This window comes from Benincasa hispida, chromosome 6 (assembly GCF_009727055.1).
Source record: "Benincasa hispida cultivar B227 chromosome 6, ASM972705v1, whole genome shotgun sequence".
NCBI lineage: Eukaryota > Viridiplantae > Streptophyta > Magnoliopsida > Cucurbitales > Cucurbitaceae > Benincasa > Benincasa hispida.
Genome location: NC_052354.1, coordinates 18,293,256 through 18,311,461, shown reverse-complemented (window position 1 = coordinate 18,311,461; position 18,206 = coordinate 18,293,256). Strand labels below are relative to the sequence as shown.

Below are 18,206 nucleotides of genomic sequence, written 5' to 3'. Positions count from 1 at the left end.
ATTTTTATTTTTATTTATTATTATTTTAAAGTACAAGTAAGTATATAATAATAAATAAAAAATGATTTAAATATATATTTATTTAAGGTTGTTTTCAAAAATAGAAAAATGAGTCAAAATATTTACAAATAATAGTAAAATATCACAATCTATCCGTGATAGATTACGATAAAATAGTAGTCAATCGCTATCTATCATGATCTATTACAAATAGATTATGATATTTTGCTATTATTTGTAAATATTTTTTAGCAGTCTTGTCATTTAAATTAATTTTTCATATATTTATTTATTTGTTTATTTATCTAAAAAGATCAATAAATTGTTGCCTATATTTTAAGTAAAAACAGTATAGAAAATCTGACGGCATATTTGGGAGTGATTTTGAAATTCTTAAAATTACTTTTGTTAGGTTTAAAATCACTAAGAAAACATGTATGTAATCATGAAAAATCATTTTAATATTCAATTTTATGCTTTAAATGCACTGTTTACTAAAAAATCTATGAGAGATTTAAAAATTATAGAAGTGATTTTACAAAATCACTCTGAAACATATATTAAATCACACATTTCCACTCACTTTCGATACAAATTTGACTTCTATTCTCTTTTTGTGATATCAACACTTTTCTGTTGTATTAAGCAACACTAATTTTTCAATTCTGTAAAACAATATTTAATTTCAAAACTTTAATGGATCGTATCAATTTAAACCTTAAATTAACTATTATATCAAATTAAATTTTGAACTTGTATAAGTGCACCAATTTATATTCATTCAAAATTAGTTTCAAAAATATCATGTGATAGGTATAATTTATTTTAATCAAGTGTCAGTTAAATTTCTAAATAGTTCTGAGCGAATCAATTTTGACCATTTACACTCGTATTCAATTTTTACATGTAAATTTCTTTAAATATTGGATTAATAAAATTAATGATTAAAATTGATGCATGAAAATTTTTCGTATATAAATTTTATTAAAGAATTTAAATTGATTCATTTATAACCAGAAGTTTAATTATAACAATTATATTTTTTACACCATAAGTTTCAACCTAAGTCTAAAGGAGTGTAAATTAATACATTCAATATCAAAATTGATATAATTATTAATTAAGAGTTTAAATTTGATACAACTTCTAAGAGGGGTATAAATTTATATTTTTTCTAAATTTACTTTAAGAAAATTATAAATACACACGTGAATTTTCCCTCACTCTCTATATATATGTACGTACTACGTATATACAGTACTTGCCAACTCTTTTATTTTACTTTAATTTTTGAATGTTTATGCTTGTTTAAAATTTATATATATTTTTCATTGAAAGTTAAATTATGTTTTTTTTAAAAAAAAATAATAATAAATACTTAAAATTTGTTAAAGACGTTGAAATTTTAATCTAAATAAAGAGCAGATAATTTAAATTTTGTTTATGATAAAATGTATCATATTTTGTTCAACATGTATTAAAACTTTTAATTTCAGAAAATGGTCAGAAATAACATGTTTAGGTTTTCACCTTACAAAACTAACACGCTTTTTGAAAACTCATAAAAATAGTTTTCTTAGCCTATCTCAAGCGAGATCGACCACTGAGATTTAGTTAAAAAAATCAAAATTTTCTAACTTATCAATTAATTTCGGCCTTCTCAGTACATCTCGCCTAATTATACATCTTGCCTGATTAATAAATTTTACATGGTTTTGTCAAAGTATACTCTAGCACTTTTATGGAACTTATTAGGTGCCAATGTGAGGTTTATCACTTTTTCGTTTGTTCGGAAAGTGAGAGTATCAGTTAAACACTTTTTCAGAGTCTTCTATGTGGTTTTCATAGTTAAAGTGTCATTTAGACACTTTTTAGGAACTTTTTATATTGTTTTCAAAGTCAAAGTTCCCTGGTGAAAGTCAAGGGCCAAAAGGGAGAGATTGATGTTGTCATTTTCTCTAAGAAGTTCTACAGAGGTTCGACCTCTTGCATGGATGGGGATTGGACTCTTCTTGTGAATGGGATTGTATTGTAAAAGTAGAGGAGATTTGTTAGTGAGATCTTCTTCTATGTATTGGTATAGAGTGGATTTGAGTAATAGAGCTTTGACATTAAAAGAGTATCAACAAAATGATTGGATGGTTTTTCCATATAGTTGATGGACAAAAAATGTCATGTGCAGTGAATCTTAAACTATTTAAAAAATAATTTGTAACCTATGTTAACATGCAATTCTTTATTATAGATTTTAATTTCTAATTTTATTTAACTTATGACAAAACGCCTTGTCCTGAAGGATTTTGAAAATAGAGCTCATTCATGCAAAAATAATCAATAAGCAATTTCTACAATAAGTTCGCAATATATTTTCTTCTTAACAAAGCATATTGAATCACAAAAGTTCAAAACAATTGTTTTTTTTTTTTCCATCCAATGTCCAAATGAAGCTTCAAAAGCATCAACCAAATGAATCTTCAACTCTTTCAACTCAACATGTGCCATTTTGTAGGGTGCTTGAGAAATAAGCGTTTTGTTCTTGGAATCAAATCAATCGTAAACTGCATTTCATTGTTAGGTGGTAGTCTTGACAAATCTTCAGGAAACACATCAACAAACTCTTCACTAAGCAAGTTTCTAAGATAAGCAAATCAGGTTTACTATCAATAGATTTCTTCCTTTTAAGGAGAGTATTAGAATCAGTTTCAAACCCCTTCTTATAAATTCCAAGTTTTATCTCGTAGGGATGTACTCATACTTTGTACTTGTATTTTTGTGTTTTACATTGCTATGCATGTTAATTGGGAATTATCTAAACAGTTCCAAGTGTAATGTTAAGTATAAATACTAGAGTTAAGATCAAAAGGGAGCCAACAATGTTAGCCAAGAGTACCTCTTCATGTTACTGGGCAAACACAAGAAGAAAAAGCTTATATTACCTCAAGGATAGACGCTTCACTTCCATCTACTATTCATGAATTCATCCTAATGTGTTGGGCACTTGGCCATGTTATTTTTGCAGAGGGCTTCTAGAAGAGGTTTTGACTCATCAAATTAATCAACATTCATTAACTATCGTTCAATCCACTAAAAGTCGTAGTTGCATTCTTTGCACTGTAAATATATTTTTGTATCTACGGGATATAACCAATCAACAATGTGTTGACTCTTTATAAATTGCTCGTAAGTTTGACACTAATTTGTATATTTTGGCATTAGGATTTGTATTTGATAAACTATTGAAGGCCCAAACGTTGATTTTGAGGTTTGTTGAGCTTTTTCTATGGATCTATGAGATTGAAGTTTAAATTCAAATCAAGAACACGTCATTTAGGTCCCATTTGGTAACCATCTGATTTTTTTCTTTATGTTCTTGAAAATGAAGTCTATTTTATCTATATTTCTTATAATGATTTACATCTTTATTAAATATAATGCTTGAATTCTTAGTCAAATTTCAAAAACAAAAACAACCTTTTAAAAGATTTTTTTTTTTTTAGTTCTCAAAATTTAGCTTGGATTTTAAAAAAACCATGGATGGGAAGTATATAGCAAAGAAAGAAATTTGAAAGTAAAAGTAGTATCCATAGATTTAATTTTAAAAACATTAAAAAAAATTATTATCAAACGGAGCCTTAACTTTTGTTTAGGATAAACGGTGTGTTCGGTTTAAATTTTCAAGTATTTACTTTTAAAAATAAGTCATTTTGAAAAAAAAAATTAAAGTATTTGACAACCATTCAAATTAGCTTTTGAAACATTTTCAACGTGTATTTTAAATAGTTTTTATCAAAAGAGTTTGAATAAAAATAAATTTTTTGAAAAACAATTTTTCTTTTAGTCATTCTAAACATGCCCAAATTGTATATCATATTTTGTTCAACATGTCTTAAAACTTGTTTTTTGTTTTTGAAAATTAAGTCTGTAAACGCTACTTCCAACTTCAAATTTTATAATTTGTTATCTAATTTTTATCAATAGTTTAAAAAATCAAATTAAAAAACAAAAACAAATAAGGAAGACCTCATTTGATAACCTTTTTTTTCTTTTTTTAAGTTAAGCTTATAGACACTACTTCTATCTCCAAATTTCTTTCTTTCTTATCTACTTTTCACCAATAGTTTAAAAAACTAAACCAAATTTTAAGAACTAAAAAAAGTAACTTTTAAAAAATTGCTTTTATTTTTGAAATTTTTTTAATAATTCAACCATTGTATTTAAAAAAGATGTAAATCATTGTAAGAAATGTAAATGAAATAGACTTAATTTCAAAAACAAAATGGTTACCAAACGATGCCGTAATGATTACCAAATAGGACCTAGATGGTTATGAAACGGATCTTGGTCAACCTACAATGTCTCACAAAGGAATATGCCTTAATTAGTTAACATTCCCGACTTCAAAACATTTTCGTGGTTATCGACATCATGACTAATCGGTTCCATCACATCCCATCAAAATATTCTGGTAATTCAAAAGGTACAAAAACCAAAATTCGACAAAATACATACTTCACAATGCTTTTGATCAGCAACACTATCTATTTACAAAGGCTTCCGCTCTTTCTGTATTTGTATTGATGTCGTGATTTAAACATGGAGGCAACTATACAAAGATTATACACTGTAACTTACCTTCCAATTTTATTTCATTGCAATTCTTCAGTCTTCACAGGAGTCCAGTTATTTCTTGATATTGAATTCTTCCTTGCATGTGAAACAAATCCAATAATGTATCCAATGAAGGCTCCAAGAACCAAAAGACTTGCTCCCATCACAAACCAGGAGAATGAAGATTCTAGCATCTCATTCCTAGACGTCGAGTTTGTAATACTACTGTTGATGAATTTTGAACCAACTCCACCATTCAGAACTTGTCCAGACGCCAAGATCTCGACAGAATCGTGTACCTCTCCATCATGATTTCCAACATAAGAGATTGTAAGCTTCTCTTTTGTAGCAACCAATCTGGTGTACCCAAATTCGCCTCCACGGTACATCGACCGTTTCGGTTGTGGGAAGACCGGGTCATCTGGGTGGTTTGGTCTTGGCTCCCAGATTGGTTGCCAATCTTGTCCAGCCATTCCGATGACAAGATGGACAGGTAATGCCTCCCAGTCTTCCCCATCCACACCCATACTTCCACAAGTGTAGTTATTAAGTGGGCAAAACCTCTCATACCTATGGACGTGACCCCATAATGCCAATGTCACATTATTTTTCACAAACAATGGTTCCAAATGGTGCAGCATTTTCTCCCTCAATGGGGTATCTCTAAGTTCGTTGCTTGTTGTATACATTGGTCTATGCCCTTGCACTACTACGAATGGCGTCTTCTTCCGATCAACGGACTCCAAATCCCGCTTAATGAATTCATATTGGCTACTTCCTTGAAGGAAATTGGTTTCTGTTGATATATACACAAAATGCACCGATCCCATGTTAAAAGAGTAGAAAAGGTTTCGAGTAGGCAAACTGTGGCTTTCAGTAGGTTCTGAAGAGTTTCCTGGCATGTTGAACTTCATACTATATGGCACCCCACATTCCCCTCCCCCGTCTTTCCCGTATATCCCATTTGCCCACTCGGGTTTCCATGGCTGAAGAGGCCAGTCATATTCATGATTGCCAATACATACATGGTATGCAACCTTAGATGCCACAGGTTCAATCTGATGGAAGAAAACGTCCCACAACCACGCATGACCCCTTGCGTAGCTGATATCCCCAATGTGAGAGATAAATGCAGGTTTGTCACCAAGCGCTTCAATGTCACGAAGTATCCACCTAACCGTAGATATGCTTTCCTCCTGTGTTCGGACAAAGGTTGTGTATGGTGTTGCAGCTCCCATATCACCAAAAAGGAAAGCAATCGTTTCATCCGAGTCCTCATTACGCGACACGAAGTTTAGAATACGACTCCAACCTTTAGAATCACTACCAACCTGGTAAATGGAAACAGCATTCCATTACAGTTCAACCCCCATCAGTCAACTCAAAACAAGAAAGAAGCACCATCAATCTTATTTCTTATTTGAATGCATCCAAAAATGAGATTAGGCCTTTAACATTTCAACTCTTGATTAGTCAACCAATAGCAATTCATGAAGTAGAATAGAACCATCATATAGTACTAATGTCTTCCATGATTTCTCATGGCTATACCAGAGCAGTGTACGAAAATGAATCAACATTTAAAACAAGCTGCAGAAATCCTCACCAAACAACTATCCTCAAACCAATTTGATTAACTGCTGAACTACCAAGGCCAATGATCAAAACTCAAAGGCAAAAGCATAAAAAATTCCACCAGAATCCAAAATTAGGCAAAAGAAAAAAAAGGTACCTGATAATAAACCTTAGCTCCTTTCTGCAATTTCTTCATGACAGCATCATGAATAAAACCAGGATCTCTCCAACCAATGCTATCATTAGCAGGGGAATCGCACATGTGCTCCCTCTCATACCTCTCAACACGCGCCGCGACAATCTGATCAAGCTTCTCCTTATTTTCCCCATATCTCACGTACCTTTCCGATCCATCCTCCGTCACAAACATCACTCTCATTTCATCATCGTAGTCCGTGAACGCCAGATGGATCTGCTCCGGGCCGCCACCAGGGGAGAATCGGAGCTCCCCCGAGGCGGCAAGGAGGTGCGCAGTGCCAGGAAGAGGGTTGTGGTCGTGGTCATGATGCTTGTGGTCGATCTCCGATTCGGTCCACCGGAAAATCCTGAAGGAGTAATTGGATCGGAGGTTGACTAAGGGGATGGAAACAGATCCAGAGCCGGATTGCCATGAGGGAGAAGAAGAAAGGAAGACGTAGCCGATGAAATGCTTATGGGAAGAATTTGGGGGCGAGTAAATTCCAAGCCAGTCGAGCTTGGAAGGGGATTCAATTCCAGACCATTGGATTTGAACTGAATCACCGGATTTGGAGAGAATGGAAGGGGAGACAGAAATGGAGACCTTGGATTGGATTGAAATGGGGAAGAAGGAGATGAGAAGGATGAGAGGGATGAGATTATTCATGGATAACAGGTATGGAGGAGGAGATTTACAAGAAATTCTTAGTTCTTATTGATGGAATCTGAAACAGAGGAACTGGGCATATTCTTCATCTGGATGCTTCAATGTTTCTTACTTCACTTTCATTCATCAATTTCCGCCATTTTGATCTGTTTTCTTCACAATTTTTCTTTCTTTAATGCAAATAAAGGGGTTTTCGTTTTGGGATGGATTTTATTAAGAGGTTGAATTATGATTATAAACATGGATGTTGATGTCCATTGATATTTGTGGACACAATTTTTTTTTTTTTTTTAAAAAAAGAGTATTCTAAAAAAAACTATAAAAATAAGAAAAATTATTTACATAAAATACTAAAAATTTTGATATTCTTTAATAGATGTCTATTAGTATCTATCTATGATAGAAAGTAATGGAAGTTTATCATTGATAGAAATCAGTGTCTATCAATATTTTTTTTTTCTGTAAATAATTTGACATTTTTTCTATATGTGATAGATATTACTAAACATAATAGATTTCTACTGGTGTTTATCAATGTAACTAATAGATATTGATACAAATATTGAAATTTTGCTATATTTGTAATTGTTTTGGTTCATTTTCTTATATTAGAAAATAACTCATAAAAATATTAATTTATATTTAAGCAAATATCAATTTATGTTTGGAAAATAAATGACCCATTGATATTAGGAGTGTTAAAAAAACTCAAAAAAAATCGATCAACCCAACCCAATCCGTGTGTCTTGGGTTGGATTATCAACTCATTTGGATTGGGTTGTGTTCAAATAAATGAAAATTTTATGGATTGAATTGGTTCATGAGTTAACTAATATAACCCAACCCAACTCAAACCAACTCGAATTTATTATTAACTTCAAAAAATATATTTTTTATTACTTATAACACAATTATTTATACCTATATTGATTTTAATTTATTTGAATTCTAATATTTTTTTTAATAATTTACTCTTCAATAACTTCTTTGCATTTTAGAAAGAAAATTTTCACTATATAAATTGAAATTAAGTCATTAATCTTAATTCAATATACGAAAATAATTAAATTAGATTTTTACATATTTACGTTTTGCATTTTTTAGAATAAAATTTTAAATAAACGACCCGATTAACCAGAACCAACCCAACTTAAATATTTTATGGTTGAGTTGAGTTCATTTTTTAATAAGGATTATTTTGGTTGAAGAAATCCGAACAATTGAGTTGGGTTTAAAAAGTCTTTCAACCCAATACGACCAACATCTTTTTGAGTACTTTTTTAACCGTGTAAATTCACTTTTACCCTCAATTTTAAACAAAGACCTCTCTCTTGAACTTCTTCCTTAAGGCAATGTCAACTGAAAATCCTATTTCCATTGCATTAAACTTGAAATTCATTCTCTGGAAACCTTATCCCGGTTGGAATTTAAAAGCCTTGTAAGCTAATGAGTTATTTATTGATTATTTAATTAATTTATTTGCAATAATAAATTATCTGCTATAGTTAAAATTGAAGGTTATATAAAGTGTTGTAACTTTCACGGTTGACATATAAGTAAATCACGTTAAAAAAATCTATATTAAATATAATATAAATATATAAAATATGTTACGAGAATCTTTTTTTTTTTTTTTTTAGGAAGAGATTACGAGGGTAAAATCTTTTATCTCCCTAGTTTGTCTTTTTTTTTTAATAAATATCTATTTTACCATTTCTAGATGGGACACAAGACCTTGAATGTAGGTGTCAATTGAGTCTAAAACAACATAAAAATCTATCTAAATTATTTCGTGTGTTTTCTCCTATCTTCACACAATTCACCCCTTCCCCAAGCCTTCTTCTCCGACCACTGTAGCTCGACTTCTTCTACCATTTCTAGTGCTTCCAACCACCATAGCTCAAACTCGATTGCCATACTCCCGTCAATTTTAGGTAAGGAATCAAAATCGAGTTTGAATTTATTGTTTTGTAAAGTAATAAAAGAAAGCAATAAAAGTGTTTTGGAAATTAGGGTATTGAATCCATTAATTACTTCATTAGATTTACTCTAATCAAATTTATGGAATCTTGAACATTGTACCTAAATCTAGAAACTTAACTCAAGATTACTTTCTCTAAAAAGTAACCTATTCTCATGCAGCTTAATTCAATAACTATGAACAAGGCATACTCATGAGAATGAAATACGATATCATTAAAAATTAGGAACAACGTATATCAAATAACTAAATATGCCTTGTTCCATTAACTACAACATATGAGAGTAGAAGTATTTAGGAAATTAGGAACAAGTCATTAAGAATTGTCATAAAAAACTTCACTATAAATCTAAATATGGACATGAAAGATTAATAATGATTTAATGATATAGACTTGATAAAACATTCAACCTCTCAATTAAATATTGAACCTAACAAATTATCGATGGCCAATAAATGAGAATGAAATACGATATCATTAAAAAGCAAAGAGTTCAACAATATCCATGAAAAGAACCAACCTAAATTCATAACAACTTCATTAATACCCTAAAATAAGCAAGTTTAGCCACTCATAGCTTGCACAAACATATTTTCATACATCAATTCAAGTATAAGATTTAGAGAGAAAAAAAAAAGGGGATCCGAAGAAGAATCCTTCAAGCTTGCCTTTATCGTCACCTTGGGAGCTTGAACAACCTTCGAAATATCCTTCAATTTCTTTAACTTTTTGAATTGAAAGAATACAACCTCTAGTAATCCTGAAAGATCACAACCTCAGATGGTGTATATAATTATAGGTAAATTATAACAAACATATCATACCACAACATATATCGAAGTTCCCACAACATGAAAACAGAACATATCTCATGAAAATAATATCATGCTCATGCATCCTCTTTAATCATGTAAAACATATATAAGCAATCTTGGAGAAACCAACAATAACATTTTCAACTTGGTACTTGAGATCGTAGAGATTTCGAAGGAACCTCACCCAATAAGTAAATATCTAGTGGTCTCAAGCATTGATGATGGTGGATCTACGATTGAGGCTTCGGGGAATGAACAGCAGCACAGACGAAAGGCGATGCTGAGCATCAGTTGCGAAAGACAATGATGAGATCTGCACGTAGATGGCTGTTCAGAAGTAACCAACGGCTGGGCACGACCTCGCCACTAGTGGACGACATGCGGACTATCTGCAGGTCAACGACGGTGTCTACCACTGGAGCTTTCTGCAAATGGTTGTGAGAAAAAGAGAGATTTTTTTTTTCATGAGGGCTAGGGAAAGGAGGAAAAAGATAAACTCCAAGGGCTGCGTGCAGCTTGGCTTGAGCGATGGCTCCCCTCTTTTTATTATACATATGTACATACAATACATACATACATATATATACATAAATACACACACACATCAAGATAATTCAATTAAAGATCTCCAGTGGTCCAATAAAACGTGGACTTAGCCTCCCCTTCCTTTTAAACCTCAGAACACCCATCATTGGTACTATTTTCAAAAAAACCTTGTCACCCATCTCAAATTCCAAGTCTTTGCGCCGAACCATTGCGATAACTTTTCTATCTATTCTTTGTTGTTTGTATTTGTGCTCTAATCTTCTGGATAGCCTCATTAGTAGTTTGCACTAACTCAGGTTCCAACATTTTTCATTCTCAACCTCATCTTAATATTCAAAGGACCTACAACTCTTTTCGTATAGAGCTTCAAATAGCGCCATAGCAATAGTAGCCTAATAATTATTATTATAAGAAAACTCTGTAAGATGCAAGTGGGAGTCCTAACTCATTGCAAACTCCAATGCGTAAAGTTGAAGGAACTCTTAAACAAGAGTATCCATGAGCAGATGCAGATATTTCTGATTTCATTGTGACAGAATTACCACACATATATTCTAACAAACAGATATGCATTGTAACACTAATTATAGACATGCTTTAACAATTAAAATACAAAATACTAGGTAAATGTACCAGTTAAAGACATTCTTCTCGAACTCAGTCCAGTGGAAGCGAACTCCTCTACGCTCCTTATCGTCCAGCAAACAGTCGCCTAATAGCACCACGGTCGTCTACACGAACGGTAGCACACGAACCAACAGCAACCGGGGACGACACCACCACTCGAAGCCCTCGGTATTCTCAGAGTGAACCTAAAGGGTGGACTTTGATGGAATTGGTAGAAGGAGGAGGAAAAGACGATCCTGTAGAACGAACAAGCAAGTAGGAGATAGTAGATGACTATTGTATAGTCGGGTGCTTATCATTTAGGAAAATATACACAATCGTGTAAGTTTTACTAAGTGATTGTCTAGCAAATAGTAAGCGATTGTTTAGGTCTTCTCGGCGCACTAAGTGATCATTTAGAAAAGGTAAGCGATCATTTAGAAATCGTGTGCGATCGTTTAGTGTGCGGGTGTACGATCGTTTAGGACTATAGGCACTATCGCATAGGCTCTCAACGCTAAGCGATCGTAAAGTTTTCACACTGTGAGCGAATTTTCAAAACTCTTACAAAATGAAAACAATTTTCATTTTATTCTTTAGTTACAAGAACCGAATTCGATCTTTCCATTTCGCACGATTCCAGAGAAATTCTCGGCCAATTATCTCATAACTGCCTAATTAATTAAATAATGAATACAATCATATATCTACTATAGTAATTTCAACTCTACTTGATATAAATCATATTTATATCCAATTTCCTCTAAAATAATGTGTGTCATACATTAAGTCAATTATATCATATATAATCAAACTCCCTCTTGTCAATTTGAACATTTCAAACTGACCCAAAAACTGATTTTCAACATTATCCAAGCTACCAAGGGGACCTTATGAACCTGTGACTCGAAGCTTCAATAGTACGTGAATAACTGACTAAACTCTTTAGCCACGAGATCCACTATCCGTTAACTGTCAGGCATGCCACTAAAGACCAACAGCTGAACTCTTCTTACCACAAATATATTTCTGTGTCCATCAGATATAACCAATCATGAGTACGATGACCCTTCATAAATGCTCGTAAGTATAGCTGGGCCAATTTACAATTTTGCCCCTATAGTTACATCTCATTCCTTAAGTATCACTGATTCCTCTAATGAACAATACAACATAGTCCAACTATGTGTGAACACCTCTCGAGCCAAGAGAAGGTGTGTAGTGCCACATTGTTCAAGCCCTGGAATCAGCCCTTAAGAGAGCTATCTATCTACTTGTCTCTACTTGGGGGAAGGGGAAGGAGTGAATTCCATCTTGTGTAGTTGAGTTTCCAGCTCCCAAATCAAACGAATCTCTAAAGTGATAGGTTTGAGTCAGCGACCTGGCCACTCGCACCCATGCAAATCAAAGGACCGCCCCCAACGGTAGAAGTTCCCAACTCACTCAAGATTGAGGTCATGTTACCTATGGTCATTCTAATGAAGTGAAGTCTCTGTCATGAACGGTGTTATATAACGAGACGTTAATACTTCGTAGTCAGATCTTATACAAACTCTTTGTATAGGACATCTCCGCTCATATGTCCCCTACATGAATGATCAGGATCAAACCACCTGTAACAAGTCACAACACTTGTGACCATTCCACAAAGCGGGCCGCATCCGTAGTGTTACCAGGATAAGATTTCCCTCCTATATCTATATACTACAGATCATTTTGTTTATAACTTAAGACATGATCCACTTGTATGTCACCATATACATGCTTAAGTTACATCCAGATAACCAGAGATTTTAAGTTTATTGATTTGTGGTAAAGCAAATAAAACATTCAACTAAGCAAAATCAAGAAGTGAAGTAAAATATCATACATTATACATCACAAGCGTTCGTAAAAACTATTTACAAACTACAGGACACGAGACTTTAGGGCATCAACCCCAATATAAGTGCGTAACATATCCTTTAAAGTTTGGTTCAAATGCTCTATTTGGCCATCAACCTATGGGTGAAAAGTTGTACTAAAATCTAACTGAGTACCTTATGCTAATTGGAGACTCATCCAAAAAGTGGATGTGAAATGAGAGTCTTTATCAGACACAATTGAGATCGACACCCCATGTAGTCTCACCACCTCTTTCATATATATTTTTGCTCGCTTATTCACTAATAGTTAGACTTTCCAAGAATAAAATATGCTGACATGATGAGTCTGTCTATTGTAACCCATATCATATATGACATTTTCTTGCCCTGGGAAAACCCACAATGACATCCACAGACACGTTTTTCCCACCTTCATTCTTGTATGCTTAAGGGCTATAACAACACTGTTGGCTTCTGTCTCTGGCTTTTACCTACTAACACACCACACATCTACTGACAAACTCAACTAATTCTCTTTTCATATTATGCCACCAGTAACAATGCTTTAATTCTTAATTCATCTTGGTACTGCTAGGATGTATCCAAATCGGGAAACTATGTATTCGGTTGTATGTCCTGAAACTTATGATTTGTAAACATTAAATATATTCTATTTAAAACTAAAGTTGTTATTGAGGTTATTTAATAAAATGATATTGAATATATAAATTACACCCTTTTAACCCTAAATCCAATAAACTAAGAACCCCTAGCTATAGCATGAATACTTGAATTTTATGTGGAGAAATAAAAGTTTATAAGGTTCGAGTAATAGCCAAAATGGTCTATAGTATAGGGATAAGACTGGTACCTTATCCTGGGGACACTATGGGATGCAACCCACTTTGTATTTGATACAAACGATGTGATCCTGAATCGTTAATGTGGAGATATGCAAGTGGAGGTGTTATATGCAATGAGTTTGTATAAGACTGGACCACGAAATAGTCACTTTTACTTTATAACGTCGTTTATTATTAAGACTGACTTTTTTAACTCGATAACCTAGATAAATAGATCTTAATCCTTAGCTAAATATGAAATTCTGTTTATTCGGGATTAACCTGTAATCTGCATGTGTGAGAGTGACTCAACATTGTCGACTCAATAAGTCTTCCATTTTAGGGGTAAGACTGAGTAGATAGTTGGAGACATAGTTCTGCAAGATGAAATTCATTCCTGCCCAATTCTAGGGATAGTAGATAAGTTGTTAAGTACTGATTCCAGGTCTTAAACAAGAGGCCCCACCCTCTCATTGGCCCAAGAGGGACTTGGTTTGGTGGTTGGACCACAAACCAATTTTTCATTAGAGAATCAATGGGACTTAAGGAGCAAGATGTAATTACAAGGGTAAAACAGTAATTTTGACCAACTATAATTACGAAAAGCATGAAGGATCGACTTACTAATCATGGTTAAATCAAGTAGGCGAAAATATATCTACAGTGAGGAGAGTGCAGCTACTGGACTTTAGTGGAGTATCCCGGCAGTTAACCAATGTTGGTTGATTAGGTTAAAGAGTATAACTGGTTAATCTCAAATCATTGGAGCTCATGATCTTTAGGTCCATTAGGTCCCCATACTAGCTCATACCAGACTTAACATTAGGACAGTGTGATGTAAGAATTTAAAACGTTCAAATTCGGCTTAGGGAATTATATATGCGATATAATTAACGTATTAGTTTAATTGTGGAATTAAACTAATTGGAGAGTTGTAAATATTTAAATTCAATTTAAATATTGTATACATGAGTGGGGATTTATGTTCGGGATAGGTGTTTTATTAATTTAATATTTGGTATTTATTTAATTTACAATATTGTATACATGAGTGAGGATTTATGTTCGGGATAGGTGTTTTATTAATTTAATATTTGGTATTTATTTAATTTACTTAATTTAATTGTTTAATTAATTATTTAAAATTAATTATTTGAATTAATTTTATTAAGCTTAATTTGAATTTATGAAATTCAAAAATTAAAAAAATAAAATGGTTTTTAAATTGATTTTATGAAAAATAATTTAAAAAGAAAGGAAATTTGGAAAGTGGGAAAATCCCACATGTTCCACTCATTTAAACACCTCAATTCTCACTTTGTATATGTCAATTTGGTGTCAATAAATCATGCAATTAGGTTGCATGTATTTTCTCCTTAAATTGGACAAAAATCTAATGGAAAAGGGTTCATGCAAAATTTACGATTTGGAGAGAATTGTTCTCTCAAGTTTGACACACCAAAACTATCAAGTTTCTCAAAATTCCCTTAAATTTGTTAACAAATTGGATCCCACAATCCGTTCTAAGGCTGAAAAATAACGGAGAAGACTTTAATAGTGGACCACAACGAGTTTTGTGATCAGAATTTGGCAAAGGGTTTCTAAATTTTTTAGTTCTTCAAAGGTTTGTATCTCAAACCCTAATTCCTTGATATAAACATGCATGCATGATCTTCAAAATTAATGTAGTTAAAGTACTTAAGATCCAAATTGCTTCCGCATGCTTGTTGTGAAGTCTTTTAATTGGTATTAAAGCAATTTTAAGCACTCAATTTGCAATAATTTTGGCTTTATGGGTGCTGATTCATGTGATGAATGTTGTGGTGGCTGAAGTAGATATATTTCAGTTTTGGCATCAAAATTTACCTTCAATTTAGTTGTAATTATTGTAATTGGCCCCCTTGTTTATTGGCTTTAATGTGTGAAGAAGGATCAACAAATTTTTTAGAGTCATTAGAGTTGAAACTATGCTGTAATTTGAAGTTTTTAGAGCAAGGTGCAGCAGAAAATGCAGCAGGTTGCTGCTTCTGTCAAGCAGCGTCGCGACGCTCCTTCAATAGCATTGCAATGCTGTCCTTCAAATTTTTTATGTGCGCGAGAGAAATGGTCCAGCTGGACTGTTTTGGGTCAGTTCAAGCATATTCCAATTGGTTCAGCCTATTTTGGTCCTGTGAAGCCTAATTTCAACCCTTGGAAGTCCAACATTGGCAGCGGTCTGCGAAGAGGGATTCAGTCCTTGGTAAAAACTCTCCATCTGCAGGCAGCCTGGTAGGCTATTATGTGGACAGTCTCTTACCAGTCGCTTAAACCTCGCCCAAGCATTGCTGAGAGATTCTTCATCTTCTTGTTCAAAATTTGTTATTAATTTCCTTCTCCTAGCATTCTCAGTTGGTGGGAAATACTTCTTCATAAACTTTTCCACCACTTGTTCCCATGAAGTTATCTTTTTCGGTTTGAGAGAATATGCCCATTTTCTTACCTGATCACACAAAGAAAATGGAAACAGAGTTAGTAAAACTTCTTCGATAGAGATATTCGGGAACACAAAAGTGTTGCAGATTTCTATGAAGTTCCGAGGGTGGGCGTGCGGGTCTTCGCCACGCCTTCCTCCAAACTGCCCAGCAGCCTGGATCATCTGCAACATTACCGACTTCATTTCAAACCTCAATCCATCTAACGTTGGCCTCATGATTCCTGGAGAGAAATCATAAAGGTTGGGCGAAGCATAGTCCCGAATGGGTCTATTACGGTCATTCGCCAGAAGGATGGGGTTGGCCATTATGTTGTTCCCGTTCGCGGCCTTTTCTGTCGGTTGTTCTGCCATTCTTGGAGTTTTGTCTTATTGCTGGTGGTTGTCTCTCAACCTTCGTCTGAACATCCTCTCAATCTCCCGGTCGTAATTCGCCAGAGATTGAGAATCTACAAAGATATTAGAAAAATTACCGTTAGAACACTATTTTGCCAAAGTCCTCGGCAACGGTAACAAAAACTTGATGTGTTATTTTATGATGTGAAATTATGGAGCAAAGGCGATGATGGAATTGCATTGAGCACTCAAGTTTTCTCAGTGAAATCCAAGTGTAAACCCCACTAAGTTCTTGGTAAGTCCAGGGTCGAACTCAGAGACTTGGGAAAACAGGTTGCGGTGGTAATTTTTAGAAAACTTTGTGGTAACCGGTAACTCAAATAGTTGTTTGGTTTTATTGATTGCGGTAATGAAAAATAAACACATGCGACGGATTTGAGAAAAGTATGATTGTGTGATAGATGCACTAAGTATGCAGATGAACGGGTTGAGAAGGTCTTTAGCTAGCGTTACTTGGGAATGCATCAGACTATGCGATCATGCTACACCCATGCACAACAAGTCATTTCCCAATGCAAATGCGGTGCTCCTAAATCTAGGACGCATGTGTTGAATGCAAAAGTGTCCATAGAGCTTATTCCTAAGTCTCCACTCTTTTCCTATTCGGTGATGCAAGATGCACAAAGGTAAGGTGACCGCATACAATCATATCCTATCTCTAAGATGCATGCGATGTGTTAATAGCAAATAGTGCTTATTCCTAAGCTCTTATCTCTTGATTATGCATTCTAATCTGACTCTCCCGAGCCTAGATTCTAACCTGACCTTTCCAAGCCTAGATCCTGTCCTTAGACTACCCTCCCAAGTATCTCTAATGAACGAATGAAGCATACATAATACATGATAATCACATAGAATGAAGATCCCTAGTTAAGCTAGCTAAGTGCTTCTTAACCCATTCAACAGATTTAGCTACTCGTGCGTAAATAACAGAGAGTGAACAGATATAGAGAAGTAAATTCCATTTCTATAAATGAGTTTGAATACAAAATAAAAATGGAAGATAAAGGTAGAAAGCTTGGTAGTAATCCCTTGCTGACCAAGGCTTTTACACTGGCAATCTCTATTCGGTTCAAAAGATATTCCTGCTTCCGCAGAAGTTGGCCCTCTCTCTGATCTTGAAGCTTCCAATGCTCTCCCAAGCTTACCGGAACGATTTATCGGCACAACTTCCTTCTCTCGCTTCCGCCTTAAAATAAAAGAAAATCTAAGAACAAGCTAAACTATCTAAGGAATAATTTTCTAACTCTCCGAATTTTGGGACTTTCAAACCCCCTTTTCTGGAGGATGCCTTTAGTATTTATAGAGCTTCGGGTGAAAGGCGGATTCTCTCTTATGATTGCACAGATGGGATGGCTTTAATTCTCTGACTAATGCGCCGAATATTTATCACCGAAAAGTTGAATGTACTTGTTATCGTTAGCGGCTGTCAACTTAATTCAGATTCAACCGTCATCAGCTTTCTATCCCATCGTGATTAATTATGTCTTTTACCTAGATGCGCCCACCAAGTTGCGCCGGCTCTTTGCGGCAGTCCTTCTTGAGCAGATGTTTGCAAACACAACTCAACGCAAAGTCTTGCGATAATGCTGCGCTCGACCAATGATTTCCCATGATCGCTCTTTTTGTCTTGCGTCAATGCATATTCTGCATAAAA

At 34.0% G+C, this 18,206-nt stretch overlaps 1 protein-coding gene, 1 long non-coding RNA gene and 1 other non-coding gene across 3 annotated transcripts; 1 reads left to right on the top strand and 2 right to left on the bottom strand.

Annotated features, from left to right (window-relative positions):
• Positions 1 to 4,355: 4,355 nt before the first annotated feature.
• Positions 4,356 to 7,243, bottom strand: LOC120079833 (probable inactive purple acid phosphatase 2). The gene is made up of 2 exons (XM_039034251.1): positions 6,341 to 7,243; positions 4,356 to 5,939 (listed from the first exon to the last, which is right to left on the bottom strand). The coding sequence occupies exons 1-2, from the start codon at positions 7,025 to 7,027 to the stop codon at positions 4,647 to 4,649; spliced, it is 1,980 nt and encodes a 659-aa protein (XP_038890179.1). The 5' UTR covers positions 7,028 to 7,243; the 3' UTR covers positions 4,356 to 4,646.
• Positions 7,244 to 9,465: 2,222 nt separating this feature from the next.
• LOC120080358 lies at positions 9,466 to 10,329 on the bottom strand. The gene is made up of 2 exons (XR_005482486.1): positions 10,009 to 10,329; positions 9,466 to 9,769 (listed from the first exon to the last, which is right to left on the bottom strand). It is a non-coding gene; the product is annotated as an uncharacterized LOC120080358 (long non-coding RNA).
• Positions 10,330 to 15,953: 5,624 nt separating this feature from the next.
• On the top strand, positions 15,954 to 16,060 carry LOC120080689. The gene has a single exon (XR_005482638.1). It is a non-coding gene; the product is annotated as a small nucleolar RNA R71 (small nucleolar RNA).
• Positions 16,061 to 18,206: the final 2,146 nt, after the last annotated feature.

What these genes read in the sequence shown, in the direction of transcription:
- LOC120079833 (XM_039034251.1), bottom strand. Translation starts at nt 7,027, where the DNA reads ATGAATAATCTCATCCCTCTCATCCTTCTCATCTCCTTCTTCCCCATT. An exon ending in GAGCTAAGGTTTATTATCAG is followed by an intron (nt 5,940 to 6,340) that starts GTACCTTTTTTT and finishes TCCATTTACCAG; the next exon opens with GTTGGTAGTGATTCTAAAGG.